Source organism: Mauremys reevesii, linkage group 9, assembly GCF_016161935.1.
Source record: "Mauremys reevesii isolate NIE-2019 linkage group 9, ASM1616193v1, whole genome shotgun sequence".
NCBI classification, from domain to species: Eukaryota; Metazoa; Chordata; order Testudines; family Geoemydidae; genus Mauremys; species Mauremys reevesii.
The window spans coordinates 33,954,782-33,976,132 of record NC_052631.1 but is presented as its reverse complement, the minus strand read 5'-3'; the positions used below and the strand labels follow the sequence as shown (position 1 = coordinate 33,976,132).

The window sequence follows — 21,351 nt, the reverse complement described above, 5'->3', positions numbered from 1 at the left end:
CATGAAGCAATGCATCATGGGGCACTGAGCAGGGGACCCAGAATGCCATGCGTTCACCCCACCCTCTTCCCACAAGACCTATTGTCAAAATGGAGAGAGCTGCACTGTGGGATAGCTGCCTTAGTGCGCTGCTCTCATTGGCGATGGAAGTGCTGCTAATGTAAACACTCTGATGCCTGAGGAATTGAGTACACAAACCAGCCCTTAGGGCATGGCTACATTTGCAGATGTACAGCGCTGTGAGTTAAACCAGCCCTCGGAGAGCGCAGCAGGAAAGCGTTGCAGTGTGTCCACAGTGTCAGCTGCAAGCGCACTGGCGTGGCCACATTTGAAGCACTTGCAGCAGCACTGGGAGCAGTGCATTATGGTCAACTATCCCACAGCGCACCTCTTCCCATTCTGTGGCTTGTGGGAAATGGGGCAGGAGGTGTGGGGCATTCTGGGTCCTGTCCCAACACCCTGTGATGCATTGCTTTGCATCCCAGCAATCCCTGTGCTTCTGTCCACATTTGGCACCATCTTTCAACGTTTTTTGTACTGCGTGTTCTGTCTCCCTTTCGTTCTGCGGGAATGGCTCCCGAAGTGCTGAGGAATATGCTGATGAGTCTCAACAGCATGTCATGTTTGGCAGTCGAGTTACTCCTTAAACTACAAACTGTCAGTAAGGAGTCCGACAATGATATCCACTAACATAACGCATATGACACGAGATTGCTTGTGGCATTCACTGACATGTTCAGCACCGTGGAACACCGCTTTTGGGCTTGGGAAACAAGCACTGAATGGTGGGATCACATCATCATGCAAGTCTGGGATGACGAGCAGTGGCTGCAGAACTTTCGGATGAGAAAAGCCACTTTCATAGGATTGTGTGATGAGGTCGCCCCCACCCTTCAGAGCAAGGACATGAGATTGAGAGCTGCCCTGCCAGTGGAGAAGCAGATGGCTATTGCAATCTGGAAGCTGGCAACTCCAGACAGCTACCGATCGGTTGCTAAACCAGTTTGGAGTGGGAAAGTTGACCGTTGGAATTGTGTTGATGCAAGTTTGCAGGGCCATTAATTGCATCCTGCTCAGAAGAACTGTGACTCTGGGTAACACGCATGACTTTGTGGCTGGCTTTGCACAAATGGGTTTCCCTAACAGCGGAGGGGCAACAGATGGGACGCATATTCCAATTCTGGCACCAGCCCACCTAGCCTCCAAGTACATTAATTGGAAGGGGTATTTCTCTATGGTTCTCCAGGTGCTTGTGGATCACCGTGTTTCATTGATATTAACGCAAGCTGCCCCGGAAAGGTGCATGACGTATGCATCTTTCAGAACACTGGCCTGTTCAGGAAGCTGCAAGCAGGGGCTTTTTTCCCAGGCCAGAAGATCACCTTAGGGGAAGTCGAAATGCCCATTGTGATCCTTGGAGACCCCGCTTAACCTTTAATGCTGTGGCTCATGAAACCCTACACAGGGAGCCTTGACAGCAGCAAGGAGCGGTTCAACAACAGGCTGAGCCGGTGCAGAATGACTGTGGAGTGTGCTTTTGGCCGTTTAAAGGGCTGCTGGCGTTCTCTGTATGGGAAGCTGGACCTCGCTGATGACAACATCCCTGCGGCTATATCCACGTGCTGTACCCTCCATAAAATTTGTGAAGGGAAGGATGAAAGATTCACTCAGGCATGGAATTCGGAGGTTCAACACCTGGAGGCTGAATTTGAACAGGCAGAGAGCAGGGCTATTAGAGGGGCCCAGTGCGGGGTTGCAAGGACTAGGGATGCCTTGAGGGAGCAATTTGAGGCTGAAAGCCACCAGTAATGTTTGGTGCCCTGCACAGGAGTGAAGTGCAGTGGTTCCAATGTTAGTAGGAATCTGTACTTGCTACACTGACTTGCAGTGCCTGTTGCTTTCCTGGGCTAAGGTATCTTTTATTTAATGCAATAATAAAGAATGTTTTCAAAGCCAAAAAAGCCATTTATTTAGAAGAAAATTCATTTATTGAAAAGAAACACAACTGCTTGGGAAACAGAAAGGGCAAGAAGATGGGGTGAGGAACGGTTCAATCACAGATTTGTGTATGCCCTGTTCTCATACTCAGCCTTCCTGTCTGGAGTGCTGTGCAATGAGTGCTGCACTTCAGGATGGCTAACATGCATGGTGATAGGGGTTGAATGCAGTGACTAAGGGTCGTAGTTTGCTGTGCTGGGAGGTGAAGCTACAGGTGTTGGAGGCAGCTGGTGGCAATAAGAACCCAGCTGTTGGGGAAAGTGGGTTGGAGGTGACAGGGGGACAAGGGAAAGAGTTTTGGGACAAGGGCTGCAGGGGGCGGGTGCAGTAGTGCTCCGCCTACATGGCTATAAGCGCCTGGATCGAGTCCACTTGGCGCTCCATGATGCTTATCAGCCGATCTCCATGCTTTGGTACCAGCACTTCTCATTCTGCTGGCAGAACCTTCCTTCACTCTCCCTCCACTCCTGCACTTTTAGATTCTCGTTAAGGGACTGGTGCATTACTTCATGCAGCATGTCTTCCTTGCTAACATGACCTTTTCCTAATTCTTTGGAGTTTTTCGGCCGGTGATAACACGGACGGCTGAGATCTCAAGGTTGCATCTGTAAAGACAAAATGCAACACTTAACAGAGGCAGCATTGTTCACACCAGACAGAGCAATGATTTGCCCATACTTAAAGACAAGCACAGTCTACACAATAGCAGAATTTTCCTGTCCCAAAGAGAGCGCACATAACTCACAGGACCTCCAAAATGGTGAGTAAGCACAGGGTCAAGGGCAACTGATTGTTTCACTGTCGTACTGTCCTCTGGGGTTCTGTGCCTTGGGGAGAGCCAAGAGCTGCAGGGAGCCCCTATACTGAACACTGTCCCCACATTTTCCACAGGAGTTCATCCCGGAAGATATCTCGCTGCTGAGGGTGACCTGGGAAGCAAGGGAAGGTCCTCTACTGCAATTCAGCTTCCGCCCTAGCCCATATGCAGCTTGCCTGTGTGTAGCAATGGTCCCCCCCGCCCCTTACAGCACAGCGGTGTGGACATGTTAGCCTGACTGGGACAAGGAGTACAGTAGTGCTCCCAAGGCACCTGCACAAGTGTAGTGCACAGCTTCTGGCTAGCTCAGTTGGTAGAGAATCAGACTTTTAATCTGAGGGTCCAGGGTTCAAGTCCCTGGTCAGGCAAAGAAACACTTCCCACCGTATTCTTGCCAGCAAGTTAAAGAAGTCTGGGCTGGATGAATGGACGGTAAGGTGGATAGAAAACTGGCTAGATGGTCGGGCTCAACGGGTAGTGATCAATGGTTCCATGTCTAGTTGGCAGCCGGTATCAAGTGGAGTGCCCCAAGGGTCGGTGCTGGGGCCAGTTTTATTCAATAACTTCATTAACGATCTGGAGGATGGTGTGGACTGCACCCTTAGCAAGTTTGCAGATGACACTAAACTGGGAGGAGTGGTTGATACGCTGGAGGGTAGGGATAGGATACAGAGGGACCTAGACAAATTAGAGGATTGGGCCAAAAGAAATATGATGAGGTTCAACAAGGACAAGTGCAGAGTCCTGCATTTAGGACGGAAGAATCCCATGCACTGCTATAGACTAGGGACCGAATGGCTCGGCAGCAGTTCTGCAGAAATGGACCTAGGGGTTACGGTGGATGAAAAGCTGAATATGAGTCAACAGTGTGCCCTTGTTGCCAAGAAGGCTAATGGCATTTTGGGTTGTATAAGTAGGGGCATTTCCAGCAGATCGAGGGATGTGATCATTCCCCTCTATTCAGCACTGGTGAGGCCTCATTTGGAGTACTGTGTCCAGTTTTGGGCCCCACACTACAAGAAGGATGTGGATAAATTGGAGAGAGTCCAGCGGAGGGCAACAAAAATGACTAGGGGGCTGGAGCACATGACTTATGAGGAGAGGCTGAGGGAACTGGGATTGTTTAGTCTGCAGAAGAGAAGAATGAGGGGGGATTTGATAGCTGCTTTCAACTACCTGAAAGGGGGTTCCAAAGAGGATGGATCTAGACTGTTCTCAGTGGTAGAAGATGACAGAACAAGGAGTAATGGTCTCAAGTTGCAGAGGGGGAGGTTTAGGTTGGACATTAGGAAAAACTTTTTCACTAGTAGGGTGGTGAAGCACTGGAATGGGTTACCTAGGGAGGTGGTGGAATCGCCTTCCTTAGAGGTTTTTAAGGTCAGGCTTGACAAAGCCCTGGCTGGGATGATTTAGTTGGGTTTGATCCTGCTTTGAGTAGGGGGTTGGACTAGATGACCTCCTGAGGTCCCTTCCAACCCTGAGATTCTATGATTCTGGATGAGACCTTTAAAGAGATCACTGAGGCCAATTACCGCGATGTGAGAGAGCACATCAACACCCTATTCCGCATCTAGGCATGCATGCAGCCCTAACCCTCCTTGCCTGAAGAGCCTGCACCGAATAACTTCCTTTCCAAAATAAAAGCCGCTTACCGGGCACGTACTCTGGTGTTTGTCCTTCCCCAAGCACCGGCCACTGAGACTGACTACCTTCCTCCTGGCTTCAGAACAGCTCCTGGCTGCATGCATCTAGGGATGCCGGGGTCTTCCTCCTCCTCAGCACCCTTGCTCCCACTTTCCTCCTGCTCCTCCTGCCTTGGTGAACTGGGCTCTGAAGTGTCCATGGTGATCCTCGGAATGGTGCTGTGGTCGCCAACCAGTATTGCATCCAGCTTTTTGTAGAAATGGCAGGTCACGGGGGCAGCACCGGAGCAGTGGTTTGCCTCACGGGCTTTGTGGTAGGCATTCCGCAGCTCCTGCACTTTAACTCTGCACTGCAGTGTATCCTGGTCATCATGGCCTCTTACCATCATGTCCCTTGATATCTGCCCGAAGGTATCGTAATTCCTACGGCTGGAGCACAGCTGGGACTGGACAGCTTCCTCCCTCCAAACACTGAGGTCCAGCACCTCACCATTGCTCCATACTGGGGCTCGCCTGGTGCGTGGAGTGAAAAATTCACTGAGAGCACTCCACGCCTGGCTGAGCGAACAGGAAGGAGTTTTTCAAAATTCCCAGAGAATTTAAATGGCAGGTCTGATGGTTGGTCACCTGAGGGCAGGGTAGTAGAGTTCAAAGAGATGACCAGCGTGGCTAGAACAGGCATTGTGGGACACTTCTGGAGGCTGATCAGAGCACATTAACAGACCAGGGCATCCACACTGGTGCTGCGGTGCTCCAGCCAGGGCGCACCAAGCATTGTGCCTCTCGCGGAGGTGGATTACCAGGAGCGCTCCAACTGCTGAGTCAGAGCGCTCTATGTGCCTTGCCAGTGTAGACACATTGTGAGTTAGAGCGCATTAAAGCAGCCCCATGTGCTCTAACTCGCAAGTGTAGCCATGCCTTTGGACTCCCTCAGACAGAGTAAGGGCGTCTTACAGCATGTCTATATACAGAATTGCTCTGGTTTATCTCAAGCTGTGATGTTATACCAATTTAATTAAACTGGTACAAAAAGCAGTGGACACACTTATTCTGGTGTGGCTTAAATCGATTAGGGATCAATTTACACACTAAACTGAAATAACAGTGTCCACACAGGGATTTGTACTGATTTAACTAAACAAAGTTAACTAAACTAGTGCAAGTTTGCATTTAGACAAGTTAGCAAAAAGTTAGCAAAAAGGGGTCAAGCTCCTTGTTATACATTACGTCTGAATTTGACCCAAGATCTCTTCTCTCACAACAAACACCTTAGCCTGTCTAGATGACCAGAAAAGGTATTTAAAAAATCATGGTAGCTAACATAATTTGAACCCCCTCTTAACACCTGGCATAGACACAATTTTACTCCTTTATAATTATGTTTGCTGCTCCCCACCCCTTTCAAGACTGTAAATTGGCTGGTTGGGAGAGGCAAGCGAATATCACTGGGAAGTTCACATTAAGCATCCAAAGTCACAGGTCTGGCTTAAGCTTCAAAGCGGGGATTTCTTTGTTTCCGTATCTGCTTAAGTTAATATATTTTTATTTCTTGTTATAAACAGAGCTACGTTAGAGAAAGACCTTGCTGATGTTATCTCTGTGTTTGATTTCTTGCTGAATTATTCTACCGCCTAAGAGCTCTCCCACCTCACAAAGTACTTGGGGTCAGGGGTGGCTCTAGGTATTTTGCCGCCCCAAGCACAGCAGGCAGGCTGCCTTCGGCGGCTTGCCTGCGGGAGGTCCCCGGTCCAGCGAATTCGGCGGCACGCCTGCGGGAGGTCCGCCGAAGCCGCGGGACCAGCAGACCCTCTGCAGGCATGCTGCTGAAGGCAACCTGCCTGCTGCCCTCGCGGCGACCGGCAGAGCGCCCCCCCGTGGCTTGCCACCCCAAGCACGCGCTTGGCGTGCTGGTGCCTGGAGCCGCCCCTGCTTGGGGTGAAACTGATGTGCAGGAATCTTTTTCTACACCCTTATTTTGTTTATTTAGAGGATTTCACTTCAAGACTCAGCAAAGTCAAACAGCTTTTAGTATGTTGCTTTTCCTCATTCCCAACTTGACCTGTGAAAGGTGGGATGCTCTCCTTAGTTCCAGCACACACACAAGCAAACTGGGCATCAGAAAAGGATATGGAGGCAGCAGTCTCTTCAAGCAGTAGAACTGGAGAAAAGGATTATCTGCATGGATTAAGCGTGTTGAGCCAATTCTACTTAAAAGTACTATGAAACATTCCCCTTGCATGACACATTAACAGAAAATGCCTTTGTTTGAAGTGTACATTTGGGATCAAGTCTGATCCTTAGCTGTATGTGCACAGATTCCACTGAACTCAAATAGGAGCCACATGTGTATCTGAGAGCAGAATTTAGCTCTCTGTGTTAAACTTCCATGCTTCCCTATTGATCACAAAAAGGGAATCCCTACTAGGGATGTGACAAATGCTTTAATTTTTTAAATAACTGGATACCATTAATAGTTTGTTTTTAATATCTAGACTGCCACACCACAGGGCATCACTGGAATGCAGTGTGTTCTGCCCACACCCTTCCCTCCCATTGTGTCGGGGAGGGTTTGGCTCAATTCCTCCATGCTACAAGGATCCCTAGCTACTTATTTAATGCAATTTTAGGATAGTGCAAAGAGGCTATAGATTAAGACAGAATTTAGCTCTAGCTGTTGTTCCCTGATGGTGGGTGTGAATCTGATCTAGCCAGCGACTTCATGACCTTGTTGTAATTAGGAATAGTTTATGCTAATGTGATCCCTCCCGCAGATTCCTTCCAGCAATAAACAGGAATAATAGAGCCCTGGAGGCAGCTCAATGGACCTGCATAGGATGTTCTCTGACTTCTTGGTGGATAGCTTGGCAAGTTCTGGTTTTCTATATGGATTCCATCAGGACTCATAAACTGATAATTTCCCATTCTTTCCTCTTTGGATGTTGAATGTAAGTAATAAACAGTGAATCACTTGGGCATTATGGAAAATGCCTGCTGTTCCTCCACAATGGCAATAGGGGTGATGTCCGGTGTTTCCACACACCTGCTTGAGGGAGGGAAAAAAGCAAGAGTAGCTGAAGATTTTTCACTTGTGTTGACAGGGCAAGAGATGCTGTGCAGCAGAGAGTTAGCATGAAGAGCTGCATCTGGCCATGCCTGTTCCTGGAATGCCAGCCTGAACCAAGTAGTTTTGCTTACCCTAGCAAACAAACAGACTTCCCAAGTGTAAGGTCATCTATAGCTTCCCTCTGAACCCACTGGAAGAAGGTATTGGGAGTGGAAAACAAAAGCGACTTGTTGATAGCTCCCGCAATTTGGATTACACCAAAATGGTGTAAGGGGTGTGGGTGTGAAAATTGAAGCTGAAAGTCACTTGTCAAAGACTGAAAGTTTGGCACATTTTCTAAAATGTTTCTTTATAAATAGGGCTTCTGGGTTTTGGTGTAAAGTTTTTAGTTTATTTTATGCAAACTATGCCCCATTTTCAGACTGATTCATTTTATCTATTTAAAAATCTAATTTCCAAAGCATTTCAGTCCAAATTTTCCTCCCAATTAAAATTTTCAATTCAGAAAATGTACTCCTATTTAATACATGCCTACTGAATTAGACAACTTCTCAACAAAATACTTGGAGACATTCTCCAACAGAGAAGTTGAAAATTCAAAATAGTTTACATTCTTTTTAGTGAGAGGAAAAAAAACACGAAAAATAGCTTAGAGGTTATTTTACCAATTAAAACCTAAGGCTAGACTGCAGAACCCTTGAGGTTATGCAGCACTTACTTAACACAAATAGTGTCATGTGCATAATGTTAATCACATGCAAAAATCTTTGCATAGTCAGGGCCATTGACTTCAGAGCGCCTACTCATGTGAATAAGTGCATACCCACATGATTAAGGGTTGCACAAGCTAGTCCCAAAGTAGGAAACTAATTATAAAGGTGACTGTTTAATTAGCAACAAATGATGCAGCAGGCAGGCAGAATGATAGGAGACAAAACTTTATTAAATATGCTAGGAGGCCCTGCTGGGGCTCTGCACTTTTGGTCTGTCTACTCTGGCCCTGGTCCTTCTTCAGCATAGGTCCCTCCTGAGACCTGACCCTCCTTCTCCCATTCTACTCATCATGTTACAGGCACCATTTCCCGCTTTAGCATGTTTAAATTTAATTATTGTATTTAATTACTGACTTTATTTTTCAGTTTATAAAAGTGCCCCTCACTTGGTGTCTGCAGAATAATGTCACCATGAAAAAAAAACCAGCAAGATTTTCAAATTTAGGGTGTGGTCCAGCAAACACCTATGTAAGTAACTCCACTTGTGTGAGTATTCCCATTGACAAAGGGACTAGTGATCCAATTAAAATTACTCACATAAGCATTTGCAGGATTGACCCGAATGCATGCATAATGAAACATATACAATTGCACTGCCTAATTTTTGCATGCAAATACCTGATGTGCACATGGAAATCAAGTATTTGCATGTACAAATGGCCATGTGTGTGCAACTGAATTGTGTTCATACTTAGGATCTTCCCTTGCTTAAACTGGCAGTGTGTGACTATATGTTCTTAAATTTGGAAAAGCAATTTTATTTATTTTAGACAAAAGCTACAATAAGATGGAGTTCAGGATGAGGGTAAGTATCAGTAATTTGGAATAAAGGCTATGGACTACGGTAATCATCCCCAAAATAAACACTGCAAACCTATGAAATTCAGGTAAGGTTACCTTAAAATAAATCTGAACATGCTGAGGTATGAAAATGCAGTTAAGAGACATCCAAACAACCTTAACTTTGCCCTGTGGTGACAATAAAAGAGAAATGTGTATCTAAAAGTCAATTTAATCTAATCTGGAACTGGATTTAAAAAACATTTTAATCTAATCTAAAATTAGACTCCTGACTGCAGCCCTAATATATATCAATCATGATTGTATGGTTATTGCATAGCATCACTAAAAGGACCATTACATATATATAATTCACAAACTTTTCTTTACTTGTACTATACAAGTGAGTGCAGTATACATTCCATCCCTGTAATGTGCAATGTGCTGCTTAGCTGCTTATTTACTTGTACTAGTGACCTTTCTTTTCCTGTGTTTATTTGCATCACAGTCATTAGATGCGTAGTATCAGAGGGGTAGCCGTGTTAGTCTGGATCTGTAAAAGCAGCAAATAGTCCTGTGACACCTTATAGACTAACTGACGTATTGGAGCATGAGCATGTCACATGCATCCAACGAAGTGGGTATTCACCCACGAAAGCACATGCTCTAATACGTCGGTTAGTCTATAAGGTGCCATAGGACTCTTTGCTGCTTTTAATAGAAGCAGTTTTCTAATAAAAGTGCAACAGCCCTGTACTGAGTATATGTCAAAAATGCTCTACTGTCTCGTCATCTAATTAGCAAAATGCATTATAGTGAGAGTTTACTGAAGAAAGTCTAAAACAGGCTACATTCTGAAGTTTATAATGCCACCAGTGCTGTTATATATTTCCTTTACTGTGCCTTATTTTAAATAGCCATAAAAAACTCCCTTAAATGAAAATAGCAGCTATTTTTGTTGACAGTTATTCAAGCTAAGAATTGGATTACACATGGAAAATCCCTTTAACAAAATGCACTAACTCAGGAATGACAGCAGTCTGAGCATACTACATTCAGCTAGAAACACCTGTCCTCACGTACTAGATTTGATTAATCATGTGATAACTGTTCAGACTCATTTAGATGTACAGCTAACACTTAAACATTGTTTGGCCCAAGGACAAGTATAAAGCAATGATGGGTTTGGACTCAAAGTCACCACAATGACAGAAGTAACATCTTTTCTGCAAAAAATCATTCCTATGCATTCAAGAAAGTATATCACTAATAGTGCACTTTCAGAAAGTATGTTTTCACCCCAATGCACCTTTTTATGATCGATCAGTGGTTTTCAACTTGCAGTCTGCAGACCCCTGGGGGTCTGCGGACTATGTCTAAAATGTCCACAAAAGGTTGTCATTACAGAGAACAGTGGCTTTCAACCTGGGGTCTGAAAACTATGTCTAAGATTTCCAAAGGGTCTGCACCTTTGAAATTTTTTAGGGGTCTGCAAATAAAAAAAGATTGAAAACCACTGTGATAGATCAGTGGCACCAACTAACAAGCTTAACCACTAGTTAATCAAATCAATGTAACCTATAACCTAAAATACATTACTGAATGCACATAACATTAACTAATCAAGTACAGGGTTGTCTTACTTGTGGAGCATGAGATGTAAAAAGCCATGTGTGTTCTTACCACACGACAAACAGCCCTAACTGTGCAGAGCACAAAGAAAAAATAGATCATCAGAGAAGTTTACCCACAGATACCCTGTGTTTAAAAACTGATTCTGCAAGAATCAAGGACCAGGCCAGACTTTTCACTAGGCGCTAATCATCTAGAGATGTCTTGAAAGTCCGGTTAAAGACAATCAGTCCTTGAATCCTTAGCTGAACCCCAAAAGCCTGCTAAAGCTCTGTGACAAAATCCATGTAACTACAATAACCTTTTACTATATATGGGCCTCATCCAAAACACTTCTGAAGTCAGTGAAAATCTTTCCATGGATTTCAATGGACTTTGGATCAATCACTTGTGTTTTTCAGACTAGTCAACCAGAAACTCAGTAACTAACACAGGAAAATCATTTCTTGATATTCTCTAAACTCTACCCTTCCTAATTCTACAGTTAAATTTTAAAGTTTGCTTCAGACTGTACTGGTTTACAAACTAACTACTTAATGAAAACAGGCTAAAATACAACACATTTTACTGATTGCTTTCCATGAAAAACCTGTTTTCTTGCAAACTATACCATGCTGTTTAATGGAGAACAAGTCAAATAAACACAGCCTTTATCTCACACATGAACTTTGATCATTTGTCTCTCTAAATTCAAGCCTATTCATGATTTGTAAACAAACATCAGCAACTAGGCTATTGCTTTCCACCCAGAGTTCTGAGCCCCAACCGGCATTTGAAAACAGATGGAACTGGGGCTCTGGGAAACAGGATGTCTTGGGTAGGGGGACCACATTAACTCCATGGCATGCTATGCAGTGAGATGAGCAAATCTGGTGGGGTCATGAAGGTGTAAGCCCATGGCAGCACAAATCATAAGGAATTCATATAGCCTTGGAGGAGTGCAACTGGTACTAGAGAGAGGCCAATATCAATCCTGGGATCCACAAGCTTTAGAGGCTGCAGCACCTGCAGTCTCTGCAGTCCCCGAATTCCCTCTCCTCAAGTTGAGAATTTAAAAGGACTCTACGTAAAATGAATGATACAGAATTTTCTAGGCCATCTGTTCTCCCGTACGTTTTACCAAAGATAAGGTATGAAACCTTAAGTATTGTACCTTCTTTTTATAGCAATAGGTAGCCACTCGGAAGGTATTAGAAAACAATGAAGTACAGAATTGTAACCAGACTATCAAACAGAAATCATTAAATATTTCAACATATACTGTAATAACCAGAAGAAGGTCATGCCAAGACAAAGGGGTCAAAGTGAAGCCTGGAAATGTTTTAGTAAATAACCAGACAATAATTTCCTCCAAAGTAAAGACGTGATTCCTATTTTTTGCCTTCTTTCAGGACAGATCCCTTACTTAGGGATATAGAATGAGTACTGAGATCTGCATACCAAGTGAACTGAAAAGTGTAGTGAATCCTTTGAAATTCTACTTTGAAACTGGAACCTTACTTGGGATCGGTTATATCACCTCCATAGATTACAAAAAAACAAAACAAAAACAAAACATCCAAATGGGCATTGTCAGTAGGTCTATATTGCATAAGCCAATTCAGGCCAAGGACCCACCTTCAGCACTTGAATGCATTATTTACCATTTCATTTAGCTGGGTCAAAGAACTATTTTTCCTGTTAGTAAAGTAGGGTTAATTATAACAGTCTGAAGTTGGTGGTTCAATTTGGTACCCCCTAAATCTTAGTTTTGGTTCAGTTTAGTTTTAGAAAATATAAACTAACCCAAAACTCATTTTTTAGTTTTAGACTCTCTCTCTCTCTCTCTCTATAGCAGCGTATCTCAGTGTAAAGGCACCAATCCAAATTCATCATTAGTGTAAATAGGTACAACTTTATTGGCTAAAACGGAGTTATGCTTGCTTACATCAGTGGTGAGTTTGACCCACTGTTTTGTCAATATATACAATGGGTGTTAGAGCAAAACAGAGATTGAAAAAAGCCTGGTGTCTTTGTGGGCTGAGTGAAATCTAAGCTCCTGTGAAAAGCTGATATATTTAATACTGGTTAACTTGGGACTCTGAAACTGAAAAATATCTTTGTCTTTACCAGACAGTCTGTCTGAGGTGCGATACTGAAGATGGAAAAATCTGTGATAAACAATTGAGCTCTACTGTGTTGCCCCTAACTAAACTGGAATAAATAGACATATTTGATAAGATGTTTACTTCTGGAATGTACATTTTGGTTAGTTTTGGAGAGGGTTACCTACTGTACCACACTATGGGATTTCAATGTTCATCTCTTGTTTTTGCATCCCAGTAGAAGGACTGAGAAAGAATAACAGACGGTATCTCCAGCAAATTCAGAGTGAAATGTAAATAAAATTTGATGTTTTGGCTTCTGGAGAGCAAACTTCAGAAATAAGATACATGTTTTTGTTACTTTATAATCAGCAGCCTTCACAAAATCCAAACAGGCACCAAACACAGTCAGTGTGCCAAAGTTTAAAGAGAAAAACATAAAGGTTTGTTGGTTTACTGTATGCAGTGACATACCTCCCAAAATAAGCAGGACTGTACGTTGGGGAGAGGGGAAGATTTGAAAATGATTCCGCACAATATAAATCTATGCAATATGTTATTTCAGAAAATATGTACATGTATCAGGATCTCATTCTTCCAATACATTGTCTGTCTCAACTGATGTTTACTGTAGCTATCGTCCATAAAGTGGATGCTTTTGCTGCCTGCATAAAGGTTAATGGTAATAGCTATATGAAATATAAGTTTATTACATTTGAGGGAATCCTTCAAGTAGTATATAGATTTCAAAGTTGTTACATCACACAATGCAATTCTCACAGATTTACAGCTGCTTAATTGTATTCAATTTTCTTTTTAAAATGTCTATTGTTTACAGTATATTCAATATGGAACATAGTGACAGCAACATCACTGAATATCTAGAAACCTTGGTACTAGTGATGAGTATACCCCTAAAAGGTTCAGAGGTTTGGTATGGACAAAAACTTTGGACAGGTTCTTGAGAGAGAATTAGTACAACTTCTAGCTTCTAGCAGACACAGTCCAAGAATCTTCTCCCACAGTATTTTGACAAAGTTTGGTTTTTAAAGCACGTTTCAAATCAGTCTTTATTTTATCCAAACCATGATACTCAGTAACACTAAGAGATACTGTGGATGCTGTTAATCCCCATAAATAGATCTCCTGGGGTAACTCAAAGTTATCATACTATTACTGAAGTATGAAATATCTTAGCTCCCATATTATGAAAATCCTATAGCACAGAGGACAATAGTACAGACACAGTCTAGAATGGATCAGGGTAGAATCCAGGGTCAGAGCATCAGTGTAAGCTCACTGCTATCAGTACAGCGCCCAAGAAGGTGCATTCTGATTCTCTGGTGTCTGCCTTAATTTGCAACATGAACCTAAAAAAAGGACAGGCAATAGCTTGGAGCAATGGGACTGACCCAGCTGGTGTGACTAGCATGCACGGTGACTGCTCTGGTGGACTTGGGAACAATGTAGTTTTAATCCACTATTGCATAATATTTATAGTGAAAAGGAGGATGTGCCCTTCCAGTAACTTTTGAATAAATAATTATTTAGTCATTACAGTGGTAGCTCTTCTTATGTTGTTTTCTTATATTAATTAGAGCTCGTTTGCAATGTTTTATTTCCTTTCCAGTTTAGAAATGTCTCGACCTGACTGTTTTAGATGTTAGAAGAGAATGAGGTAAAACCTTTCTGGGAAAGAAACAGAAATGGATTAAAATTTGCTTTAATAAGTAAATGTTATATTTTGTTTTAAAAAATATGGAAAGATCTGGGATTGACAACTCAGGAGGCTGAAGTCTTCTGAATAAGTACAAGTGTGGAAAGTGGCAGTGAATGTTTCCTTGCATCATCCTGTGAATGAGCCTTAATCCTGGGGACTATCTGTATGAGTCAGAGGGGAAGAGTTCAGACTCCATGCTCATTCAATCCTTAGTCACACTGCTGAGGTTGCCTGCAAGGCTGGTCGTTCATGTCAGTTGTGGTTTTATTTTTTTCTCATAAGTATTTAAATACTTACTCCATAAAATTCAAAATATGGAGCGGGATCCTCAAATGGTCCCTAGAGTTCAACTGTACCTGTCCTTATGCTGGTGTATGAGGGAGCAGGGAGTGAGAGTCCTTCTTTTAATGGAAGTTGGTCTGAGCCCTTAAGGGCATAGAGAGACACAGGGAAAGGGCAGGGCCATGGCTGAACCCCTTCCACACTGGCTAGCAGAGCTTGCTGGGAGCAGAAAGGAGCAAGAGCTGAAAGGATAGTAATGTTAGTGCTGTAGCATGCGTTCTCTGAGATTCTAGCTGGGATTCCTCCTGGCATTTCCTAGTACAGTTTGCATCTTTCAGTGCGTGTGCTGGCTTAAATTACACAATTTGCATATAATATTGTGTGATAGACCCAGGACAGTTGGGTGTAGCAGAAGGCAGATATACTGGCCACTGGATTAACAGTTTTCTGTTCCCTGACTGACCAGAGCAGGGGCTGCTCCAGGCTAATGAGAACACCTGACTCCAATTAACCGGCAAAGAGTCAGGTGAGGCCATTAAGCTAATGTGACCACCTGACTCTAATTAAGGCCCCTCTGATACTATAAAAGGGCTCACTCCAGTCAGGCAGAGAAAAGCCGGGGAGCCAGAGGAGAGGAAGTGCAGCTGAAGGGATGGTTTTTGAAGACACCCTCAAGTCATTGGTAAGGGAACCTTAAGATAAGAGTGAAGAAGAGTGAAGCAGGAGAGCTGTGGGGAAGTGGCCCAGGGAAATGTAGCAACTCTGGCAGTGAAAGGTTGGCTACCAACAGCTGCTACCATTAGGGTCCCTGGGCTGGAACCCAGAGCAGAGGGTGGGCCTGGGTTCCCCCCAACCCACCACTAGAGGAACACCTTCTAGGAGGGGAAGTCAGGCTCCTGTCAGGACAGGGGGCTAAACTGTTCTGAAACAAGCCCCCAGGGACAACAGAGACTGTGGGAGTTCTCTCACCAACCTCCTTGCTGACTTATGATGAAAAGGGCTCAGTAGACTGTAACCCTGGCCCTAGAGAGAGAAGGGATATGTGGAGGGTCGCAGTAAGCCACTGAGGCTAGCATATGCCACTTAGAAGCGTGGGACCCATGGGGACAAGGTCGGAGCTCTGCCACAATTGACTTGTGATAGAAGTAAAGCATATAGCTACAGTTACACTCAAGCATATTACGTATACTGTATTGCGCAACAGTATGTGTATCCAATCCCAAATCAATAGTCCTACATTACTCTCTGAATTGCCTAACTCAATCACACTCCTAACTTATGTTTTACATTGCCAAACTCATCCATTTTATTCTCATCCACAACAACCTCACATTCAACAATAAACCCTTTGTCCAAACCATGGGAACAGCCAGGAGTACTAGGATGGTGCCCCACTATGCCATCCTTTTCATAGCCACCTCAAGGAAGAATTTTTGGGAAAATGCACCATCAATCAATAATATACCTGAGCTACATTGATGAAATTTTCATCCTCTGGACAGGCAACCTAAACTCCCTCACAGATTTCCACCACAACTTCAACCACCACCACCCATCCATTAAACTCCCACACCAGCATCAACTTCCTAGACACCACAATTATCTTGAACAATGCAGACAGCTGTTTACAAGAAACCCACCAATCATGGCACTTACCTCCACAGCGTAAGCTCATGAAATTCGCCCCCTCCATCAATGTGGAGGAAGATATGCACAGCTTTCCCACCCCCCACCAGTTATGAATTCCACAAACTGGTTTTAGAGAAAACAAAAACAAATATATTGACTACAAAAGATATATTTTAAGTAATTATAAGGGATAGCAAACAGATCAAAGCAGATTACTGAGCAAATAAAACAAACACGCAAAATAAGCTTAATACACTAAAGAAACTGGCTACAAGTAGTCATTTCTCATCCTAAGTGTTTGTAGCAGATTGCTGTGGTTCTTGAAGACAGGCTGCTCTTGCTTGCAGCTTAAAACTCTAGGTATTTCTTTCACAGGCCAGACACTTTTTCCAGCCTGGGCTCAGTCCTTCACCATCCCCCAACCTTGTTTTTGTTTCTTAGATGTTTCCAGCAGTCATCCTGGGCAGAGATTCAGTGAAGAATGAACCCCGATCATCTCACCCCCTGTCTTAAATAGGATTTACATATGGTGGGAATCCTTTGTTTTCCAGTGTGGTTCCCCCCTTCCCCAAGTGGAAAAATACTGGTATTCTATCACGGAGTCCAGTACCAGGTGACATGATCACATGATCCTGCAGTGTCAAAGCAGATATGCGGCAAAGGCTGTTTGGAGCACCCCAGGAAACTTTTCAGGAAGGTGTGACATTAGCATCTTCAAAGACCTATTGTCCTCCCTAGTGGTTCAGTGACTTCTCCCCAGCTAACCAGCCAGACTGATTGTATTTTGTGTGGTGGGTGTTTCCCAGATGCAAACACTTTTGTAGTACAGATGTATAATCAATATTCCTAACTTTAGATACAAAAATGATACATGCGTACAAATAGGATAATATTCAATAAACCATAACCTTTCCAATGATACCGCACAAGACCCATCTTGCATAAAATATATTTTAGATATGCTATAATCATATTATAACAATATTTCTATGAAGTATACGGGGAAGTATACCTTCCACCAACAGAAGTTCATCCAATTAAAAAACTGACCTCACCTACCTTGTCTTTATCAAATTTATAAACCAGTAACAGCAGGCCCACATACTTATAAACAAATGGCAACTTGTATAAACTGCCAAAAGCTGGTAGCATTTCAATATTCATACCTAGTGAGTACTATGTAACATCTATGTCTAAGGAGATACTTAAATTACTAGTCCTAACCAATATTAGCTAAAAAACCACACCTGCTGAATTTCACATTTTAATCCCAATACAATGAAATAGCTCAAATTTTCTTATACCTAGGACACTTATCTAGTGCTCTGAAAATCATGAAAAGGCAATAAAAGATTAGGAGAAGCAAAACAAATTTCAGATCAACATGAAGATAAAAAAGAACCTAAGTTTCTGCAAAAATAAAATTATAAAATGGCAAAGACAGTCTCCTTTGACTGGCCATTCAGAGGACATCTGAGAAGGTGGACAGATTCCAAACTGAAGATCCCTTAAAATGACGTTTTTCTAATTGTCCTGCTCATCCTGAAAAGTCCCTAATCGCTTTAAAATGAAAGTTATGTTATTACGACCCTACCTTCTCTGCGTGCTAATCTGCCTAGGTTTTTGGGCAGACCTATGGTCTTTGATATTGCAAGTGCTTGTACTTCACACCAATAGGCAGATTTAGATCTGTTTCCTATCTTGCCACGTTGCTTTTTTGAGGTCCCAATGCTCAACAGCCCTAATGATTTTAAATGAGAGATGTACACAAAATGAGTAATATTTTGCAATAACAATTATTGTTATATTAAATCACTTACTCTTGATCCCTTTTCAGGAAAGCACTGGCAAACCGAACAGTCTTGTCCTCCACATGGACCAATATATGAATATCTGCCCTAAAAATTAAGAGGTTATTAGTTTATTTATATACAGTATACTTGTTATCCAATATAACACATTTTAATGAAACAACATCAATGAACAGCTCCAGACTTCATGGAAGTAGAGATGTAAACCATAATATAAAGAAGAAACTATTATTTAATTACATGAACCAATGCTAATAATTTAATGAAGATTCTTGGATTCTATACAAACATTTTTTTCAAAAAAAGCTGTCATTAATTCTTAAATAACAGAGAAAAAATGGAGCACTCTCATTGGTCCAAATGTCTTACTAGTGGATTTTGCTACCCAACCTCTATAGACACAATTCAGCTACGCTGATGTTATGTCAACAGTGATTTCCCAATGCACAAAAACAAGGTTTAGAAGCAATCTTGAGAATGTGGTATAAAATGACATATTAAAGAAACAATATTTTGATCTTGGGGAAGACCACCACTACCTCAGATACTGCAGTGTTATACCTGGGACCTATCACAACCAAGAACAGGAAAAGATAAATGTTTTCATAGCAGAATAGAAATAGGAGAAGCAGCATGGCCTGGTGTATAGGGCATTGTACTGGAAATCAAGAGCCCTGGATTCTAATCCCAGCTCCGTCACTGACTTCCTATGTGACCTCCAGCAAGTAACTTCACTTTTTGTGCCTCTGTTTCCCCTCTCATTTTCTCCATTTTTTTTATGTAAACTGTCAGCTTTTTGGGTCAGGGTCCATCTCTTACTAGGAGTTTATACAGTGCCAAGGGAAAGGGGGCCGTGTTCTCAATCAAAGCCTCTAGGCACTACAGTAATTCAAATAAAAATAATCTCTAAAATGCTATAGCTTACCAAATTTCAAAGCAAGCCTTTCCCATCATTAGATAGGAGACTAGCTAGAGTGAGCCGTTCAGTACAGCTTCTGTACTGTACAACAGATTACTATTCCCTAACATGGTTAGTGCAAGTAAAGGTTTCTGTAAGACCTGCTTCTCTGAAATGTTTACAACATTCACCTATGAGGCTGAAATTTGCCAGGCTTGGTGTCTGCCTGAAGGTGCATTTTATAGTATAGTTGAAAATGCGGAATTATTAAAATGAGCCTCTGGAGACCTCTGTTGTCACAACCCTTTCTCAGTTACGCAGGGAAGTGTGGAAAAATAAGGCCCTTTTCTCTCCTGCTCGACCCTGCTCTGCCTGTGACTCCAGCCACAGGTGAGAAAGCAGAACCTACTTGCCTGATACTCCCCTGTTAAGCAGGTGGCCAGGAAGTGGTGGAGAGGGGTGGTAGAAGTCCTGGCTCCGCCCCACTATTCACTGGTCAGAGTAGTTGGTTGGCTGCACATAAGGGGGAAATAAAGCCACTCCAGAAAAAGGGGTGAAGGATTTCCTCTCCAGAGCAAAGGGGACTCAGAACCTCAATTAATTCTCCAGACTGTTTTGAGGGCAATGCAGCTGTGCACTAAGCTCCAGAGATCCCAGATTCGATCCCAGACACCGCCGACCAGGGCCTGTCGGTTTTACAAGTGGGGGCTCGTCCAGGATTTCAACTGGGAAGTCTCTGAAGCTCAGGACATGCTTCCTCAGCTAGGGGAAGTATGTAACCCACACACCTTGTGGCTGTGATGTTCTGTCGCATTTAGTGGCACCGAGACCACTTAGAGAGAGAGGATAAAATGAGTCTGCTCTACAGCCTTAGCAAACAGCCAGCCAGTTGGCTTTTAGCTCATGCAATAGAGGCTCATGCACTAAGCTCCAGAGGTCCCCGGTTGGATCCCACCTGCTGACAACCTGGGTCTGTCGGTGTTACACCAGGACTTACAGGTTCAAGGCCCTGCGAAGAGGGCAAAAGGAGTTGGAGCCAGAGGCAGGAGCAGAAGGAACTGAGGCTGTGGGGAAGTGGCCCAGGGAATAAAGACAGTGAGCTGGAAGGAAGAGGCATCAGGAAGCTGCTGTTCGCAGGGTCCCTGGACTGGGGCCCAGAGTAGTGGGTGCCCCCGCCCAGCCAAGCCTGCCAAGCCGCTGCAAGGAGTGGCTGGACTCTTATTGGAGGAGTCCCCCAGAAGGGGGGGAACCAGATGGTGACACAGTCAGAGGACTGTGCCATGAAGCAGATGCCCAGAAGGAGCTGTAACAAGTCTGCAGGTGAGGACAGGAAAGCCACCATCACCCGAGGGCGCACCCGCTGGGACTGAGCTAATTCCTGAAAGGCCCAGCATGAGGCACCAGTGTGATGAGTGACCCTGTGACAAGCAGTATCAGGTGATTATTAACTAGGTATTATTGGATGTAATTAAGGAATACAAAACCTATGCTAAATGTCAGGAAAAATTTTGCTACAGTAAGTGTTTAGGCCTAGGCCAGTCAAAATTAAAACTTAGGCTGAGATCTAGAAAGGTATTTAGGCAAGTCACTCCACAGTAGGAATTAAGCACCAATACCTTTGAGGATCTGGGCCTTAAGCACTTTTTAAGTGTCTGCACAAAGCAATACTGCATTACATAGAATTGGGGACAGACTGACATAATGGAGCTCTTTCCTTTCTAATAAATATAATAATATAATACAAATATAAATAAAATTATATTGTTAGTAACAAGGAGGTGAAAGACTTTCCATGACGCTGATGTAATGTTGAAAACAAATACACCTCTACCCTGATATAATGCAACCCAATATGATGGGTTCGCATACAACGCGGTAAAGCTCTGACATGCTGCTCTGAGCAGTGTGTTAAGGGTGCCGGGCTGGGCCAGGCCCAAGACCGAGGGGTTGGATAAGGGGCAGAGGGTCTCGGGGGGGCAGTCAGGGGCTCTCCCCCCCCCAGGGCCTGGGAGGCAGGAGCTTGGGGGGCACTTTTGGGGGTCCCAGAGTGGCCTGGGGGATTAGCTGGGGGCTGGGAGCAGCCCGTTCCGCTTCCCTTGCCCCGGCCCCAGCCGTGTAGCTCAGGGGAGGGGGCTTGGGGGAAGGGATCTTCCCTTCCGCCCCTCCCCCGCCCCCCGCACTCTCCGGTAATGGCAGAAGCAGAGCAGCCCAGCTCTAGCC

At 43.7% G+C, this 21,351-nt stretch overlaps 1 protein-coding gene across 1 annotated transcript in view; it reads right to left on the bottom strand.

Annotated features, from left to right (window-relative positions):
* The window catches only part of LOC120372074 (collagen alpha-4(IV) chain-like), a 59,261-nt gene that overhangs the window by 25,923 nt on the left and 11,987 nt on the right, over positions 1–21,351 (bottom strand). Inside the window, exon 3 of the mRNA XM_039488790.1 lies at positions 18,243–18,320. Within this exon, the coding sequence (XP_039344724.1) occupies positions 18,243–18,320 (78 nt within the window). The remainder of the gene's footprint in view (positions 1–18,242; positions 18,321–21,351) is intronic.